At 50.9% G+C, this 17,572-nt stretch overlaps 2 protein-coding genes across 4 annotated transcripts; both read left to right on the forward strand.

Annotated features, from left to right (window-relative positions):
• The first annotated feature begins 3,471 nt into the window (after positions 1–3,471).
• On the forward strand, positions 3,472–10,841 carry DHDH (dihydrodiol dehydrogenase). The gene is made up of 7 exons (XM_016206090.2): positions 3,472–3,578; positions 3,976–4,087; positions 4,731–4,894; positions 7,110–7,362; positions 9,195–9,319; positions 10,163–10,316; positions 10,698–10,841. The coding sequence occupies exons 1-7, from the start codon at positions 3,489–3,491 to the stop codon at positions 10,805–10,807; spliced, it is 1,008 nt and encodes a 335-aa protein (XP_016061576.1). The 5' UTR covers positions 3,472–3,488; the 3' UTR covers positions 10,808–10,841.
• Positions 10,842–12,936: 2,095 nt separating this feature from the next.
• Positions 12,937–17,146, forward strand: BAX (BCL2 associated X, apoptosis regulator). Of its 3 annotated transcripts, none has more exons than XM_016206092.2 (6): positions 12,937–12,984; positions 13,537–13,588; positions 13,678–13,827; positions 14,186–14,321; positions 16,367–16,471; positions 16,890–17,146. In XM_016206092.2, exons 1-6 carry the CDS (start codon positions 12,951–12,953, stop codon positions 16,992–16,994), a joined length of 582 nt encoding a protein of 193 aa, XP_016061578.1. In that variant the 5' UTR covers positions 12,937–12,950; the 3' UTR covers positions 16,995–17,146. The 3 variants fall into 3 exon arrangements, with proteins under 3 accessions (XP_016061578.1, XP_016061581.1, XP_016061577.1); XM_016206095.2 differs by lacking the exon at positions 12,937–12,984 and adding an exon at positions 13,071–13,087 and having other exon boundaries at positions 16,890–17,143; XM_016206091.2 differs by lacking the exon at positions 12,937–12,984 and having other exon boundaries at positions 13,175–13,588; positions 16,890–17,143.
• The last annotated feature ends 426 nt before the right edge of the window (positions 17,147–17,572 follow it).

The raw sequence follows: 17,572 nt of genomic DNA on the forward strand, positions 1-17,572 counted from the left end.
AAATTATTAAAACTAGGGAAACCTAACTGCTGGTCTGTTTCTTCCCACAGGAACCACAGTAAAGCTCTTCCCCATGTTTTCCCTTGACTCCTGCCTCCTGACCAAATCCATTGCCTCCCTGTGTGGCCCTGTGTAGCATGGCTGCCCCCTCTTGGGAACTGTAAGAAACTATCTTTTCCATGGCAATTGTCTCCTGACCTGTTGGCCTCGCCATACCTGAATGATACTAAACCTTCCACTTTTGAAACACTCTCTCTGTGGGTCTCTGTGGTAGACAGAATAATGGCTTCTCAAACATACCCATATCCTAATCCTCAGAACCTGTAAATATGTGACCTTTGGGGCAAAAGGGACTTTTGCAGATATAATTAAATTAAGGATCCTTTTTTTTTTTTAATCATTTAAAAAATATTTTTATTGATTTTTTTTAAGAGAGGGAAACACTGATGTGAGAGTGAAACATCAATCAGCTGCCTCCTGCACGCCCCCTACCGGGGATTGAGCCTGCAAACCAGTCATGTGCCCTGACCAGGAATCAAACCAGCAACCTTTAGGTAGATGGGACAACATCCAACCAACTGAGCCACACTGGCCAGGGCTAAATTAAAGATCTGAGATGGGGAGATAATCCAGACGGGCCCAATGTAATCTCAAGGTTATACATAGGAGAGGCAAGGGGGTGACAGAGATGGACACGTGACCACAGAAGGTCAAAGTAATTCAAAGGCATCAGATGAGATGTGGGTGACCTCTAGAAGCTGAAGAAGGCAGGAAATGAATTCTTCCCTCAGAGCCTCCAGAAGGAATGCAGCCCTGATGACACTGATTTTTGCCCAGTGAGACCCATTTTGGACTTCTGATGTCTAGAGTATAAAAGAATACATTTGTGTTGTCTTCAGCCAGGAAATTTGTGGTAATTTGTTATAGCAGCTGCTGGGAACTAATACAGTCTTCTCTCTTCAAGTCTCTGTCCCTCCCACCTCCCTTCTCTGAGTCTTCATTAATCCTGTTCACTAAAACACTCTAAACTCTCCCCCATGTGTCTCCTCTCTGTTAAGTGACCCTGGAGGCTCTTTCCGGGACACTGCCTTCACCTCTCACCATGATTTCAACTTCTAAGGTCTCCAAATGATATTGCCAGCAAGTCCTGGAATGTGCTGGCACCCACACTCACACAAGTAGGTATCTAAGCTCAGACTGGATTTGCCACACTTCCAACATCATTGTTTTGCTTGTCTCCCAAAGAGGTCAAGAGAGTTAGGAAGTGAGTGTGTTTCTTGGACTAAAGCCCCACAGTGCAGCAAGCTGAGCCCCAGCCAAGCAGCCCTTGCCAGGAGGCAAGGAGACATTTGCTGACCCTCAGCCTCTAAATTCCACTTCACGGTCTATGGCCTCTGTTAGTTCCCTGTCTCTCACCCTGGGTCCCAGAAACATTGTCTTGTGCTTAATCCTGTGGCTGCCTCCCAGGGAAAGAAGGTGCCTGACCTGCTGATCAAGGGATTCCGGTCTCAGGTCAGCGATTTTCCTGACTTAATTATGAATTAAATAAAACACAGCAGACACAGTTCAGTGTGTGGACTCTGGGGCCACACTGATTGTGTTTCAATCCTGACCCTCCCACTTAGTTAATGTGTGACTTTGGGCAAGATTCTTGACCAGTCTGTGCCTCAGTTTCTTCATCTGTAAAATGAGGCTAATAACATGACATGTGAAGTTATGACATATGAGTTAATATTCAGGAAGCCTCTAGAATAGAGGCAAGCATAGGTGACCCTGTACGAGAGCTTTGCGGAATAGACTCACAGAGATGAAAACATATGAAAAATACAGAGAATTGCAGACACTGTTGGACACATTGCCCAGATTTCCCAAGCCTTAACATAGCGCCATAATTGTTTCCAGTTGCTTTTCTTTTTGTTTCCTTTTAAAAATTGATTTAGAGAGAGGGAGGGGGAGAGAGGGAGAGAAACATCGATTGGTTGCCTCCCGGGGATCGAACCCACAACCTGGGTATGCACCCTGACCAGGAATTTAACTGGCCACCTTTCAGTGTACAGGGTGACACTCCAACCAACTGAACCACACCAGCCAGGGCAGTCACGTGCTCCCCCCAAGCGAGATTTGAGAATCTATGTGAACTGTGGAGTTAGTTCATTCATTTTCCTTGCTAAGTCCTATCCTGTTGTTAGAATTTGCCACACTGTTTTGTTACTGATGGCTGTTCCCAGTTTCGAGCTGTCACACCCAAGGCTCCAATAAATGCTCTTGCACATGTCTCATGAGGCACAGCTTTGAGAGTTCCTCAAGGGTACAGATCTTCTACCCAGGATAGAAATCACTGGGTCATGCCATACACTCATTTTCTACTTTACTGGATATTGCAAAATGATTTCTCTGGGTACACAAACTCACTGCTGGCAATTTAAAATTATAAGTTTTTATTTGAAATCGTTTAAGAAGTCGCGAAAAATAGAACAGAGAGTTCCTTTGTACCAGACACCCAGCTCCTCCAGTGATATCTCAGGTAACTATCGTACTTCTTCAAAGCCAGGAATTGATAATGTTACATTACTTAATCAGCTACAGACCTGATTCTGATTTCATCAGCACTTCCAAGAAATGTTATTAAGCCCAGCCAGCATGGCTCAGTGGTTGAGCATTGACCTAGGATCCAGGAGATCGCAGTTCCATTCTGGGTCAGGGCACACGCTGAGGTTGCGGGCTCAATCCCGGTAGGGGGCGTGCAGGAGGCAGCGGATCAATGACTCTCTCATCATTGATGTTTCCCTCTTCTTCCCTTTCCCTTCCTCTCTTTCTGAAATCAGTAAAGACATATTTAAAAAAACAAAAACAAAAACGGTGGTCTTTGGAGGCAGCTAATTTGCAGGTTTTCATATCTTGGTTATGGGACCTCAGAAAAATGACCAAGGCACTCTGAGTCTGTTTCTCTCTCTGTAAATGGGGGGCAATAGAAGGTAGTCAGCAGGTCCCTGGTGAGAAATTAGGGATGAAGAGAGTGAAGCTGAAGCTGGGGCCCTGGGTCACAGCACGCGTTCTATAAATATTAGCAATTATTATTACCTTTGCTATTACTATCCTGCCTTGCTGGACAATTCCTGAGGGTGCGCGACTTTCTCAGCAAAAGAGTGGGGGGAAGGAGGAAAGGAAACAGGCCCCAAAGATCAAAATCGACTGGATAAGAGAGCGGGCTCCACTGTAGTCACGTGGTTAGAAGTCAAGCGGCAGCGGAAGTGTTTCTGGTCCCACCCACAAGGCGGAGCCAACGGTACGGTCTTCCAATGGGAACGCTAGGATTAAATAACCTCTTGATATTGGGCGGGGCGCTCAGGTCCAGTGACCAATGAGAAGCTGCGTAGGGGCAATAGTGGGCGGAGAAAACAACCACACCCCCTGATGGGCGTGGCGTCGGGGCTTAATAATCCCCGCCGGGAGCAAGCCGCGGGGTTTGGGGACTCCGGGTTTCGGCGATGGCGGTTCGCTGGGGCATCGTGTCAGCCGGCCTCATCTCCAGCGACTTCACGACCGTGCTGCAGACGCTGCCTCGCTCCGAGCACCAGGTCCGCCCTCCCTCCGGAGTCCTGGGGAAGAGCTGGCGGGGGCCGGGCCTCCTGGGTCAGAAGGTGGAGGGCGTTGGGGTTCCCGAGTTCCGACTCCAAGGTAGTGAAACAAAGTCTAATTCCCTTTCTCCCTCACTCCCTCCTCCGCTTCTGCCTTATAAACACGAGCTCCGTGAGCTTTGGGAGAGGCCTGAGAGGAGCTGCTGTGGAGAGAGGAAATTTAGCTGGTAGGGGATTGAACCGTCGCTTGCCCAGGACCCAAGTGTCCAGCCCCCGCCGCCTCCTCCCCTAGCACCGAATTCCCCCTCCCCCCTTGGGGTGCGCAGTTTCTGCTCACCCGGGGGCCTTCTCCATCACCTCCCTCCCGCCACAAGGCTCCCCCGCTTGCCTCACTCAGGTGGTGGCGGTAGCCGCCCGCGACCTGGGCCGGGCGAAGGAGTTTGCACGGAAACACGACATCCCCAAGGCCTACGGGTCCTATGAGGAGCTGGCCAAGGACCCGGACGTGGGTGCGTGAGGAGGGCCAGGGGCCCCGGGGTGCCGCCTCCAGGTGCCGCGTGGCAGGTGCAGGGCTCCGCGGGATGGGCCCCCCTTTGCGCTTCTGGAAGGACCTCGGGCTGGGAGGCGGAGGGTCGGGGATTCGCCGTCCAGTGTGAAATCGTGTTTAGGATCCCGGCCTCCGCGGTCAACGCGGGTCTTGAACTTCTTAAGGGAGCCGGTTCAGGCTTTAACTGTGTCCTGTGGCCGTGGCTGTGTGGTCAGGACTGGCCTGGATCGCGGGGGGGCACAGTGTGGCCGGACAGGAGCCTGGCTCTGGAGTCCGGCTGCCTGAATTGGCGATGTCCCCCCTCTGCCTGCCCTTCTCAGTTTCTTTATTTTTAAAACGAGCAAAGTAATAATAGTATCTCCCTCTTGGTGTTGTGAGGGTTAAGTGGTTGAGTGTAATTTCGGAGGGTAGAAGTGACCTCAGGAGAGAGTGATGGTAGCCAGTGGTCAGCTCCTTCCTCGTGGGAGACTAGGGTTTGACCAATGCGGTAGGACTTGGTCCCAGGTTGGGGGGGGCACCCGGTTTCCTTGGGTGCTGGAGGCGAGGCTTGGAGGTCTGGTGTGGGCGGGACTCCTGACCTCTTGACCCCCCTCCTCTCACCCTAGAGGTGGCCTACATCGGCACCCAGCACCCCCAGCACAAGGCCGCCGTGCTGCTCTGCCTGGCAGCGGGCAAGGCCGTCCTGTGCGAGAAGCCCATGGGCGTGACCGCCGCGGAAGTGCGTGAAATGGTTGCGGAGGCCCGATCCCGAGGCGTCTTCCTTATGGAGGTGAGGGCGGGGGGGCCCTTCCAACACCCAACAGCAGAGCTTCTTGTCATTACTAACTATGGTTGCCTGTGGACGTTTTTGGAGGGACACAATTGAAAGGTTTGCCACGAGTGGGAGCGAACACAGCATGAACTGGGTGGGTGCGTTTGCCCGGAGGTAGCTGAGCTATCCCGTGGGATCTTCAGCAACGTCGTTCATGGGTGGGAGACATCGCTTTTGGCCCTTAGCAAACAGGCCCGAAGGATCCTTTGTCAGACTCTCAGAAAACAAATGCCAGTAGTGCAAGCGGCACAGAATGGAGTGGGCTCAGTTTGGGTGGATTTCCAGGGACAGAGGTCAAAGGGCCAAGGAACACCCTGCCAACCCTCAACAGCAAGCATTCTTTGTTTTTGCGCTTATCATAGGCTTGGATAACTGTAGGGGAATTTGATATCTTACAGATTGCCAGTAATTAAAGTGGCTGCTAAAGGGCAATAATAGTGCCAGAAATTAAGATGGCCACCACATGTTTTTTGTTTTTAATATTTTTAATTGATTTTTAGAGAGAGAGAGGGAAGGGAGGGAGAGAGAAACATCCATGTGAGAGCGGAACATCAATCAGCTGCCTCTTTTACACCCTGAACTGGGGATTGAGCCCAAAACCTGGGCATGTGCCCTGACTGGGAATTGAGCCGGCAACCTTTCAATGCAAGAGATGACACCCAACTACCTGAGTCACACGGGCCAGGGCAGGAGCATTATGGCTTTTATACCTTGCTGTAGGCTCTGACAGTAGTAGCAATAGCTGCCTCTTACTTCCAGTGTCCTATCCAGCTGTCATTTGCCTAATACTGCTGAGCCTCCCAGTCTGTAAAGTTCTATATGCCCAAGAAATAGTCAAGATTTATTGTGGTTACTCAGTGCCTTCTGGTTCTCACTATGCCCGTCAGCGCCAACATTCTGTGAGTTTATTGCTTTCTCATTTTTTATTGGCACCTAATGTGTGCCACACCCCAACCCTAGGAACTGGGAACTCATTATAAGACACAGGCTCATTTTCAAGGAGTTCAAGGTCTGCTGTGGTCAAGGAGATGACCAATCCCAATGCTCAGCTGCAAGGACTTGTGTGTTTTTTTTAATCCTCACCTGAGGATATTTTTTCCATTGCTTTTCAGAGAGAGTGGAAGGGAGGGAGGGAGGGGGAGAGAGAGAGAGAAACATCGATGTGAGAGAGACACACTGATTGGTTGCCTCTCCCACATGCCCCAACTGAGGCTGGAGATCAAGCCTGAAACCAAGGTATGTGCCCTTGGCCAAAATTGAACCTGGGACCCTTCAGTCCACGGGCCAGCGCTCTAACCACTGAGCTAAATCGGCCAGGGCTGCATGGACTTTTGTGGGCATAGTACTGGGCAGTTGACAGAACCCAGAGATCCCAGCCGAGCCTGGGGGCTGGTCAAGGAGGTTTCCTGCAGGTAGGGACTGACCTGAGCCTTCCCAGGAAGAAAAAGTAAATTGCGCAGGTCAGTAGGCCAGAGGGGAAAGCAGCATTAACACTTAAAGAAAACAAAAATGGGCAGCTTTCATGTATTTTGTATTAACTTGATCTTGGATAAGTCAAGATTTCTGGCTTTAGAGTCAGAGGATTCTAGATTATAGCTCCCCAGTTCTTAGCTCTGTGACCTTGGACAAGTAAATTAACTCAGCTTCAGTTTTCTCATGTGTGAAATGCACATAATGATAGCTACCTGGCAGGGATGTTGGGAGGACTCATGTAAAAGCTGTACATGGTGTCTTATCCATAATACAGATAACCAACACTAGTCCTTTTGGATTAGGGCCCACTCTAATGACTTCATTTTAACTGAATTGACCCTTTATAATCACCTCTTTAAAAACCCCGTCACTCATTGGGAGGTACTGGGGGGTTAAGAGCTCAACATGAATTTGGTAAGAACAGAATTCAGCCCATAACATTGGGGTAATGATGCAGATGAGAAAGGACAAGGCCGGAGTTGGGGACATGGTGTGAAGAGGAGGGGAGAGGGCAGAGAGTCAGGCAGGACACAACTTGGGACTGATGGGCTGTGGAAAGAACAGAGAGGAGTCTGGTTTGGAGATTGGGGAACAGTGGATACCCCTCAGGATTGAGCCCCAGGAGGGAGAACTGGTTGGTTAACTCCTGACCCCTTTCACTCCCTTTCCTGTCCTGCTTTCTTCCCTCTGTGGCCTGCAGGCCATCTGGACCCGCTTCTTTCCTGCCGTAGAGGCTCTGAGGTCTGCTCTGGCCCAGGGAACTCTGGGGGACCTTCGAGTGGCTCGGGCAGAATTTGGGAAAGACCTCACCCAAGTACCGCGGGCTGTAGACTGGGCCCAGGCTGGCGGTGGCCTGCTGGACATTGGTATCTACTGCATCCAGTTCATCTCCATGGTCTTTGGTGGGCAGAAGCCGGAGAAGATTTCAGCCATGGGAAGGCGCCATGAAACAGGTATGGTCTGTCCTGAACTATGAGGTGACAAGAGCGATCCTCTCTTATTGGGTACACTGATCTGGGAATAAGTCTCATAGCCCATGAAAATCAGGCTAGATAGCTGAAGAAACTTCCTGCAAGAAGTCAAAGAGGATCCGAGTACGGGCAAGCTTTGCATTGGGACTTTGCTGTGTGATCTTAGTCAAGGAACTCAACCTCTCTGAGTCTTAGTTGCTTAGTGGTAAAATGTCAATAATAAGGTCATCGTAAGGAATTAATGATGTAAGGTTGAGGCAAATTAAGCAGTGAATAAATATAAAAGATTATTATTTTTTGAAGTCTCAGTTAGACTTTGCTGCATAACAAACTACCCTAGAACTCAATGACCTCAGAAAACAATCATTTATTCACTTGTGATTCTGTGGGTTGGCAATTTGGGCTGGGCTCAGCTTTGGTGGTTCTTCTGCTGGTCTTACTCATGCAGCGGCCAGTGGCCAGCTGTGCCACTGAGGCTGGATGGTCTAGGATGGCCTCACTTATGTCTCATCGGTGTTGGCTGTTGTCTGGGGAGCCTGGTTCTCCTCGACACGGCCTCTCCAGCTGGCTAGCTCAGGCTCATTCACATCTCAGAGTTCTGGGTGTAGCAAAAAGAAGGCAGACCCCAATGTGTCTGCTAACTGTTCCATGGCCCAAAGCCAGCTCCGATTTCAGAGGTGGCCAAAGAGACTCTAACTCTGGATGGAAGGAGCTACAAAGTCAAATTGCAAAGGGGCACTCATAGGAAAGTAAGAGGATTTACTGTTACCACCTTTGCAAATAGTACCACAGAAGGCAATGAATAACTAGGAAAGGAGTCCATGGGGTAAAGGTCACACTTTAGAAGCTGTCTCAGTCTACTGTCTGGCCAATTTCTAGGTTAAATAGTGGCTCTAATGAAGATCCCACTTATTAAGTGCTTCCTCTGCAACAGGGTCATTATAGGTATGATCTCCCTGAGGTTTAAAGATGAGCAAACTGAGGTGCAGAGAGGGGAAGTGACTTGTCCAGGCTCACACAACAAATTCAGAATAAGAACTTGGGCTTATCTGAAACCAAAGAGAGCTGGCTCAGTAGGTCTTCCAGCCACTGCATGCCCGATGTGTCCCAGAACTGGGCTAGTACTTTACTATACTTAATTTTTACTTAATGCTCATCTCTCTCTTGTGATCTAAATAGACTGCTTTCTGCACTTTATATCATCTAATGCAACACCTACAGCAACCCTATGAGGCAGGTTCTGCTCTTCCCCCCATTTCAGAGACGAGGAAATGGAGTTTCATGCGCATATACAAGTATCTATAGAGGAAGAGACTAAAGCTCAGAGAGGCAAAGTCCCTTTAATTTTATGTTTAGCATTTATTTGTTGGTTTATGTATTTTGGTAACAGCTTACTGAAGTAATTCACATACTATACAGTTTATTCAGTTAACGTGTATAATTCCATGGCCTTAGTGTATTCACTGAGTTATGCATTTACCACCTTAATCAATTTTAGAATATTTTCATAAGTAAAAATCAAAACAAAACAAAAAGTACCCAATTCTCCCAAACCGCTGAGCCCTAAGTAACCACTAATCTACTTTGTGGCTCTATGGTTGGCCAAATATTGGACATTTCCCACCAGTGGAGTCCTACGATATGTGGCCTTTGGGGTGTGGCCTCACTCCTTCAGTGTGAGTGTTCCTTCATGGGGTGGCATGTGCCAGGGCTTCACTCTCTTTCATTGCCACTTTAGAGACCAGATCTCCTGCCTGAGGTCCCACAGGCAGGATTTGTGGCCAGGCTCGCCCCTGTCCCATGCCTCTCCACAGGCGTGGATGACACTGTCACTGTGCTACTCCAGTACCCAGGAGGGGTCCACGGCAGCTTCACCTGCAGCATCACTGCCCAGCTCTCCAACACGGCCTATGTGAGCGGCACCAAGGGCATGGCCCAGGTGAGGCGCCACCAGCCGAGTGGGACAGGCCCAGGTGCCCGGAACGGTGGCCCTTAGCAGCAGAGTGGGCCAGTTGCAGCTGTTAGAGCTGGATTTGGGCTGAACCAGTTTCTCCTCACACCATTGCTAAGGAACCCACCCCCAACTCCCAGGCCATGGGATGGGGTTTGGACCTCCAGGCTCCTTCCTGAGGGTGAACCACTGGGTCTGTCAAAAATCCTTAGGCCTGAGAGGAAACCAGTTCCCATCAACCCTGCGTAGAGGGCAGTGGCGACCTTTGGAACTGCTTCCAAGACACGATCTAGGTGTTAGCACAGAGTGGCTTTAATGGGCTTTCTCAGGCCAAGTTGCTGGAAAGAAATCCTATTCTTAGCAGAAGAATTTGGACCTTGCCCCGGCTGCATCTTTACATTTCCATTTTGGCCTAGAGTTGGGTATGGGGAAAACTGAGGCTTCCCAGGGCTCTGGAGCCAAAACAAACAAACAAACAAACAAACAAACAAACAAACAAACAACAAAAGAAATTCTCCTAGTGGCTAAGAAGGTACTGGGTTGTGTCAAAGGGGAGGTGGGGAGATAAGCCGTCTTCACTAGGCCTAAGCACCCTGTTAAAAAGGGATTTACCCCTGGGGCCACAAACAGACCTGCTTTAGTGAGATAATTGCTGCCAAGGAACAAACCCCCCAGCAACAGGGTTGGGGGGCTCCAAACCAACCTAAGGATGAATGGGGGCAGCCAGTCCTTAACCACCAGGTGAGAGAGAGAGCCCCTGAGCATCACCAGGCAGGAGCCCCCAGCACTCTGTTGGTGAGGGCTGTGGGGCCACTTTTGATCTCCCCCCAGATCCTCGCCCCCTGCTGGTGTCCAACAGAGCTGGTGGTAAAGGGAGAGCATAAGGAGTTCCCGCTGCCCCCAGCCCCAAGCAAGGAGTTCAATTTTACAAACGGAGCTGGCATGAGTTACGAGGCCAGGCATGTCCGCGAGTGCCTACGAAAAGGTAAGGACGTGGAGGACAGTGGGGCGGAGGGGCGCAGGTGGCAGGGCTTAGAGTATCAGCCTGGCGGCTGAAGGGTCGTGGGTTCCATAGTCAGGGGCACATGTCTGGGTTGCAGGTTCGGATCCCCCGGCCCGGGGTGGGGCACATGGGGGAGGCAAACAATGTCTCTCTCTCTCTCCTCTCTTTCTCCCCCTCCCTCCCTTCCACTCTCTCTAAAAATCAATGGAAAAAATATCCGTGGGTGAGAATTAAAAAAAAAAGAACTACCTCTCCCAGGACCCATTCAGACACCATTTGCCTGAACTGTGTATTCTGGGAATTTTAGTTGTTTCGGTCCTTGGGGTGTGACTAGGAGGGGTTCTCTAACTGCACTCTCCCCAGGCCTGAAGGAAAGTCCTGTGATTCCCCTGGCGGAAAGTGAGCTCCTGGCTGACATCCTTGAGGAGGTGAGAAAGGCCATTGGAGTCACCTTCCCCCAAGACAAACACTGATGTAAGCCCTAAATAAATAAATAAAGGCATGGTTTCCACAGAGATATTGGCGGTGATGGTTTGGTGGGGGCTGGAGAGAGCCCACCGTCAAAGGGGTCACTAGAGAATAAATTTGGTGGAAGGAGGTGGCGAGGGGGAGGAAGGCAGGGTCAAGACCACATTACCCACAAACTCCTGGAGCAAACACCTGTGGGCAGATCCACAGTTGGCCTGTGTGACCTTGGGCACGCTTATGTGGGTAGGAGGTGTCCCTGACTGCACTCAACCCAGCCTCTCTGCCAGTCTCCTCATCAGGAAAGGGGAGATAGTATGAACCACCCTCTGGTGAGATTAAAAAGGATGGTATATGCCCGGCCAGCACGGCTCAGCGGTCGAGCCCGTCGATGCGTGAGCAGGAGACAACCAATCAATGTGTCCCTCTCACATCGATGTTCCTCTGTCTCCCTCCTTCCCTTCTGCTCTCTCTGAAAAAGCAATGGAAGAGATGTCCTTGGTTGAGGATTTAAAAAAAAAAGAAAAAAGAAGTTATACTCTGTCATTGCCACAATACCATACTAGTCACACTGGCCAGTCCTATCCAGTGTGGAAGGGGTATGAACACCTGGAGGCGAGAATCAGTGGGGCCCATGTTGGAGATGGGCTACACAGTTTCAATATAGCATCTTTATTATGGTAAACAATTTTGACTTCAGAATTATCTAAAAAGTGTCTTGCCCTCTGCACACTGGCTATACTATTTAGAGGTCTCTGTTACTGAGGTAGAGGGAGGGGCTAATTCACTAGGTTCCAATAACAGTCATAGAAAAAGCCAGCTTCAAAGTTAATAGGAAACATCATTTCTCCCAAGGACATGCTTTCTTACTCACAGAGAAACTTTGTTCTTTAAAATCATGAAGTGTTGGACATTCCATCAGGAAACATGAAGCATCCCACTCTTGCCTATGAGATCTAAGCCATCTGATACAAAGTAGCAGCCCCGATTTCTAACCCAGGTGCAGAGCTTCAAAAGGATTCTGGACCCAACAATCCACATCTACATTCATCTTGTAGTTTCCGAGGGTGCAGGACCCTGCAAGGATACAGGACCCTGGTTTTTCACAGTCCCCGCCTGATGTTGACCCTGCTTCACTTTGAGCCTATCCTCTAGTTATTCCCTAAATTCCACCCTTCCTCCAAATTCTATAATAACTCTACCTTCTCTTTGTCAAGATGCTCCATGGTTTCTGTTGCATGGGGCTCCATCGTTGCAATGGATCCAATAAACTTGACTTTATCAGACTATGTCCCTGGTGATGTTAGGCTGATGGACTGAAACATCTATAATCTTCTATTGCCATGGCTCCCAGCCACCTCTGGGACATAGATCCCTTCTCTTTTATGCCCAAATCCTTCATCATGTGAACCCAGCTTATTTTTCTAATCCAAGTTCTTCTTATTTCTTTGTAAAAGGAGATATAATAATCTCCATGCACTAAAGTGCATATCTTATGTATACAATTCAGTGAATTTTTAAGTATGTGTATAAGCAAGCAAATCACCACCCAGATCAAGATATGGGACGTTTCGGGCACCTTGGGAGCCAGCCTCTCGGGGCCCCACCCTGCCAATCTATCACCAGAGATTAGTTTTGCAACATTCAAACTTAAGATTTCTTTTATTTCCACACAAACACCCAACAACACCATAGGTTTTCGTCATCGGATACGTCCCGCCGCAATGAGTGCTATTTTTGGCCTCTACTGCTCCTCTCCGCCGTGCACTCGCTGTTTCTTCTGCCCTGGAGCGCTAAAGTCACACCCCAAACTTCTGAAAATACTGCAGTGAATGAATGAATGAATGAATGAATGAATGAATGAATGAATGAATGAATGAATGAATGAGTGAAAGCCATAGCTGCTGCGGAACGGGTGGCCAGTGCAACGGAGCCAGGACGCATTCCTGAAGGGCAATGCTGATGGGGCAGTCACGTGACGGGCGGGACAGGTGCGGGCGGGGGTGCGGCTGGCCCTGCGGGGCTGCGGCCCACGGCGGCCATTTTGCGGGGCAGTCACGTGAGCCGACGCATGCTCAGCGGGGTGCTTACGTGATGGGGCGTGCTGCCGCCTGGCAGACCCGGCGAGAGGCGGCGGCGGGAGCGGCGGTGATGGACGGGTCCGGGGAGCAACCCAGAGACGGGGGTGAGGCGGGAGGCAGACGGGCGGGAGGAGGGCGAGCCCCTCGCCGGCCAGCCCCACGATCCCGCCTGCCGGTCTCGGGGCGTGCGATCTTCACGCACTCCGGGTCAGGAACTCCCGGATTGGGTGCTGCCAGCCTCCAGCCCCCTCCTTCCCCGAGGTTCCCCGGCTCTCTGGCCTCCGCGCCCCGATCCCTTTTTGCCTGGCGCTCTGAGACCCCCGAAAAGCTAGAGACCTCAGAATTCAAGCCCCCGGGCAAGCCCGGGCTTGTCGCCGGCACCACTTCCTGGTGGGAGGGGCGGGTCTCCCCTCTGTCCCCTCAGACCAGGATGCTTTAAGTGTTCCTTGAAGTCTCCTTTCCCGGAAGAATGTAGGATACAGGCCCAGGTCCCCCGCCTCTTTCTCCATCAGGGACACAGTTGTCTGGGCCCCCAGTCACTTCATCTACCAGAGACCCAGGGCCCCCTAGCATTGGCCTCCATCAGGAGTCATGAACCGCCCCAGTTCCCCTAGGACCCATGAGTCCAGGCACCTCTTCCCTCCTTTCTCCTCTAGGGCCCACCAACTCTGAGCAGATCATGAAGACAGGGGCCCTTTTACTTCAGGGGTGAGTGTGAGGTCTGATTATTGCGGAGCGGATTTGAAGAGTGACACCCCCCCATTCTGATTCTGCACCCCCCTCCATTCCCACTCTAGTTTCATCCAGGATCAAGCAGCGCGAATGGGGGGAGAGACATCCCAGCTGCCCCTGGGGCCCAGGGTGCCCCAGGATGCATCCACCAAGAAGCTGAGCGAGTGTCTCAAGCGCATTGGAGATGAACTGGACAGTAACATCGAGCTGCAGAGGTGTGGTCCCCCAGGAACCAGGAGTCCCAGCTCCCAACCCCCTCTTCCCTTAGGAGCATTGAGTCCAGGGCCACAGCTTCAATTTCCTGCAGACCCAGGGGTCCAGGGCCCCACCGCTCAATTCAGTGCTCTTTGACTCTCAGCCCTCTCCTCCTGTAGGATCTTGAAACCCTCCTCCAGGGAGTCATTTCCCCCACTTTCCTAAATGTCCATCTTATCCCTTTCCCTTGTTTGGGCCTATTGCTTTTCATTTCAGCGGGCCTTGGGCCTCAGTTTTCTTATCTTTGGTATGGGGTGGATGCCACAGTTTCATGCTCTGCCTGATCCTCCCCAGCACTGGCTCCCTTCTTTCCTGCAGGATGATCGAGGCTGTGGACACAGACTCCCCCCGTGAGGTCTTTTTCCGAGTGGCATCCGAAATGTTTTCTGATGGCAACTTCAACTGGGGCCGGGTTGTCGCCCTCTTCTACTTTGCCAGCAAACTGGTGCTCAAGGTGGGTGGCTGCAGGGTGGTGAGCCCAGGGAGGCTCCCCTCAAACCTACGAGAACCTGGGAGTTATGATGTCAAGCCCTGTGGCAGCCCAGGGGGACCAGAAAAAGACAGCTATGAGCCAGTTATTTGCTCCTTCATTCACTTATTCATTCAGCAGACATTTATTGGGCCCACTGTGTGCCTGGCCTGTACTCTGTACCCAGGACTCAGCACCGAACAAAGCAGGCTAGGTCCCTGCTCTCATGGAGCTCACATAGAATGACGAGTGCTGAGAGAAGTAAGCTAGGGTGATGTGATTGTGCAGTGATCAGGAAAAACTTCTAAGAGGAGGTGACATAAAACCAAAGTTGGAATGACAAGAAAGATGCAGTGATATATAAGGATTAGGGGAAAGGCATCTGGAGAGGGCACAGCAAGTACAAAGGCCCTGAGGTAAGACCAAGCCTGATAGGTTAAAAGCAATGAGGAGACCCTTGTGGTTAGAACAGAGTGAGGAGGGGGAAAGGGTAGGAGATGAGGGCAGATTGCGAAGGGTCTTATGGGCCACTGTAAAGACTTTAGCTTTACTCTGAGTGAGGTGGAGTGATTGGCTGGTTTTATTTTATTGTTATTATTTTAAATATGTTTTTATTGATTTTAGAGAGAGGGGATGGGAGAGGGAGAGGGAGAGAACATTGATGTGAGAAACATAATCAGCTGCCTCCTACATGCACCCCAACGGGGGAGAGCCCACAGCAACCTGGGCATGTGCCCTGACCAGGAATCGAAATCACGACCTTTTGGTGCACAGGACAACTCTCAACCAATTGAGCCACACCAGCGAGGGCAATTGGCTGGTTTTAAACAGGAGAGTGAGGTGACCTGATTTATAAATTTAAGATATTATTCTAGCAAGTATGCAAATGTTAATTGTAGAATCTGGGCTGCGGGTTGTAGAATGTTGGTTGTTCACTGAAATTCTTTTGACTTTTCTCTCTAAAGATTCTCATGATAAAAAATTGGGGGCGGGGAAGCCCAACAGATTGTTCTGGCCATTGGGGGTAGAACCAGCTGGGAAGCTGGTTAGGGGGCACCTATAATAGGCCCTGCAAATGATGACTGGCCTGGACTCAGGTGGTACTGGAGATGGGGAAATAGATTTCTTGCTGTTGTTTTCAAAATTGAGCTAATGGGGGTTGAATGTTGGAGGTGAGGGGACAGCAGTCATGGTGATGGTGGGGCTGTGGATGGAGCTGGGGTCAACAGGAGGGGAGAAGCAGCCAGATAAAGAGTGGGAAGGGGGCCCAGCCGGGCGTGGCTCAGCGGTTGAGCATCGACCTAGGATCCAGGAGATCGTGGTTCGATTCCTGGTCAGGGCACATGCCAGGGTCGCGGGCTTGATCCCCAGTTGGGGGCGTGAAGGAGGCAGCTAGCTGATCAATGACTCCCTCATCATTGATGTTTCTATCTCTCCCTCTCCCTTCCTCTCTCTGAAATCAGTAAAAATATATTTTTTTTAAAAAAGTGGGAAGGGCAAGTTCAGGGAGATGGAGAGCAGGTCATGGCTATGGAAGGTGTGGAGTCATACCTGGCCTAAAGATCAGAAGAGCCTTCTCTGGGGAAGTGGCGGTAGACCTGAGCTTTGAGGGATGAGTGAAAATTCGCTTGGTTGAGGTCCATTTAGGCATAAGAATCAGCATGTGCAAGTGTCCTAAGGGCAGGGAAGGGTTTGGTGGGAATGAAGATAAGAACCAAGGTCAGTGAGGCCCCAAAAGGAAGCCATCTGGATTGCTGTTAAGTCAGAGACTTCACACAGGGCCTTGTGGGCCGAACTATGCCTTTTGTTGTATCCCAGGGGTACTGGGGAGCCATGGAAAGTTTGTGAGCAGGGCAGTTGACAATGACAAGGCACAGTTTACAATGTATGAAGCTCATTCTGACTGAGTAGGAAAGAAACTGCAGGGGTGCAGGAGAGGAGGCAAAGAGTTGAGAAAGGATGCTTGACGGTACTATCTCAAGGCACTGGGGACAAGCCTCAGTCCCTAAGGCCCACCCCACTCCCTCCAGGCCCTGTGCACTAAAGTGCCTGAGCTCATCAGGACCATCATGGGCTGGACCATGGACTTCCTTCGAGAGCGGCTGCTGGGCTGGATCCAAGACCAGGGCGGTTGGGTGAGGCTCCTAACCCCCCCACTCCTCTGGGACCTCTGGGCCTTCCTGAGCCCACCACAGTGGTGCCCCCCACTCCACATTTTCAGATCATCAGATGTGGTCTATAATGCATTTTCTCACATGTCTGATCAACCCTTGATTAGCTGGTACCTGCTGACCTTTTTGTGACCCCCTGACCCAATGACCTCTGACCTCCAGTGACCCCCTGACCTGACTAGTTAGTACCTTCTGCCCTCCCTGGTGCCTCCACTTCCCCTAGAATCCTCAACTTCTTTGATAGCCCTTTGACCCCCCCCAACTCTTTAGTACCTGTTAGTCTTAGGCCCTTGCCCCTACTCCTGCCTTCTAACCTCTTCCCGATTCCTCCTGCACTGGCCCATGGCCGAATCATTGAAGTGACTGATGTCCCTGTCCCCAGGACGGCCTCCTCTCCTACTTTGGGACACCCACGTGGCAGACAGTGACCATCTTAGTGGCCGGAGTGCTCACTGCCTCACTCACCATCTGGAAGACGATGGGCTGAGGCCACCAGCTGCCTTGGACTGTGTCTTTTCTGCATAAATTATGGCATTTTTCTGGGAGGGGTGGGGACTAGGGGCCAGGGGCCTTTTTCTTACTTTTGTAATTATTGGGGGTGGGATGGGGAGGAGTGGTTTTGGGGGGCAATAAACCTCTTTCGAACCACACTTCCGAGTCTGAGTCACTGGGCCCCCTCCCTGGCTGTCGCAAGAGACCAGGCTGCACGTGCTGACTCATCTTTTTCTGAGGGTGTCCGGTGCCCTCTTCGGGTGTGATGAGTTAGGTCCTGGCTCTGCCCTCCAGGATCCTGCAGTCCTGAGGGGAATGGAGGTGACTTGCAATCACTTGTCACAACTTAGGATGTTGACCAAGGCATAAGGGCCTAGGGTGGGGCGGAGAACAGGGCAGCAGGGTACAGAGCAGGCCTCCTGAGCCTGGAAGCTTCCACCATATGGCAAGTTGCACATTTACTGAGGTGGAGAATGGGGGAATAGGGAGGAGGAGTGCTGATTGGACCTTGGGAAGACTCGGGGAGCAGAGAAGGGCTCTGGAGCTCTATGGGGAAGCTACCAGAGGTAGGTA

This window comes from Miniopterus natalensis, chromosome 18, assembly GCF_054644295.1.
Source record: "Miniopterus natalensis isolate mMinNat1 chromosome 18, mMinNat1.hap1, whole genome shotgun sequence".
Taxonomy (NCBI): Eukaryota; Metazoa; Chordata; class Mammalia; order Chiroptera; family Miniopteridae; genus Miniopterus; species Miniopterus natalensis.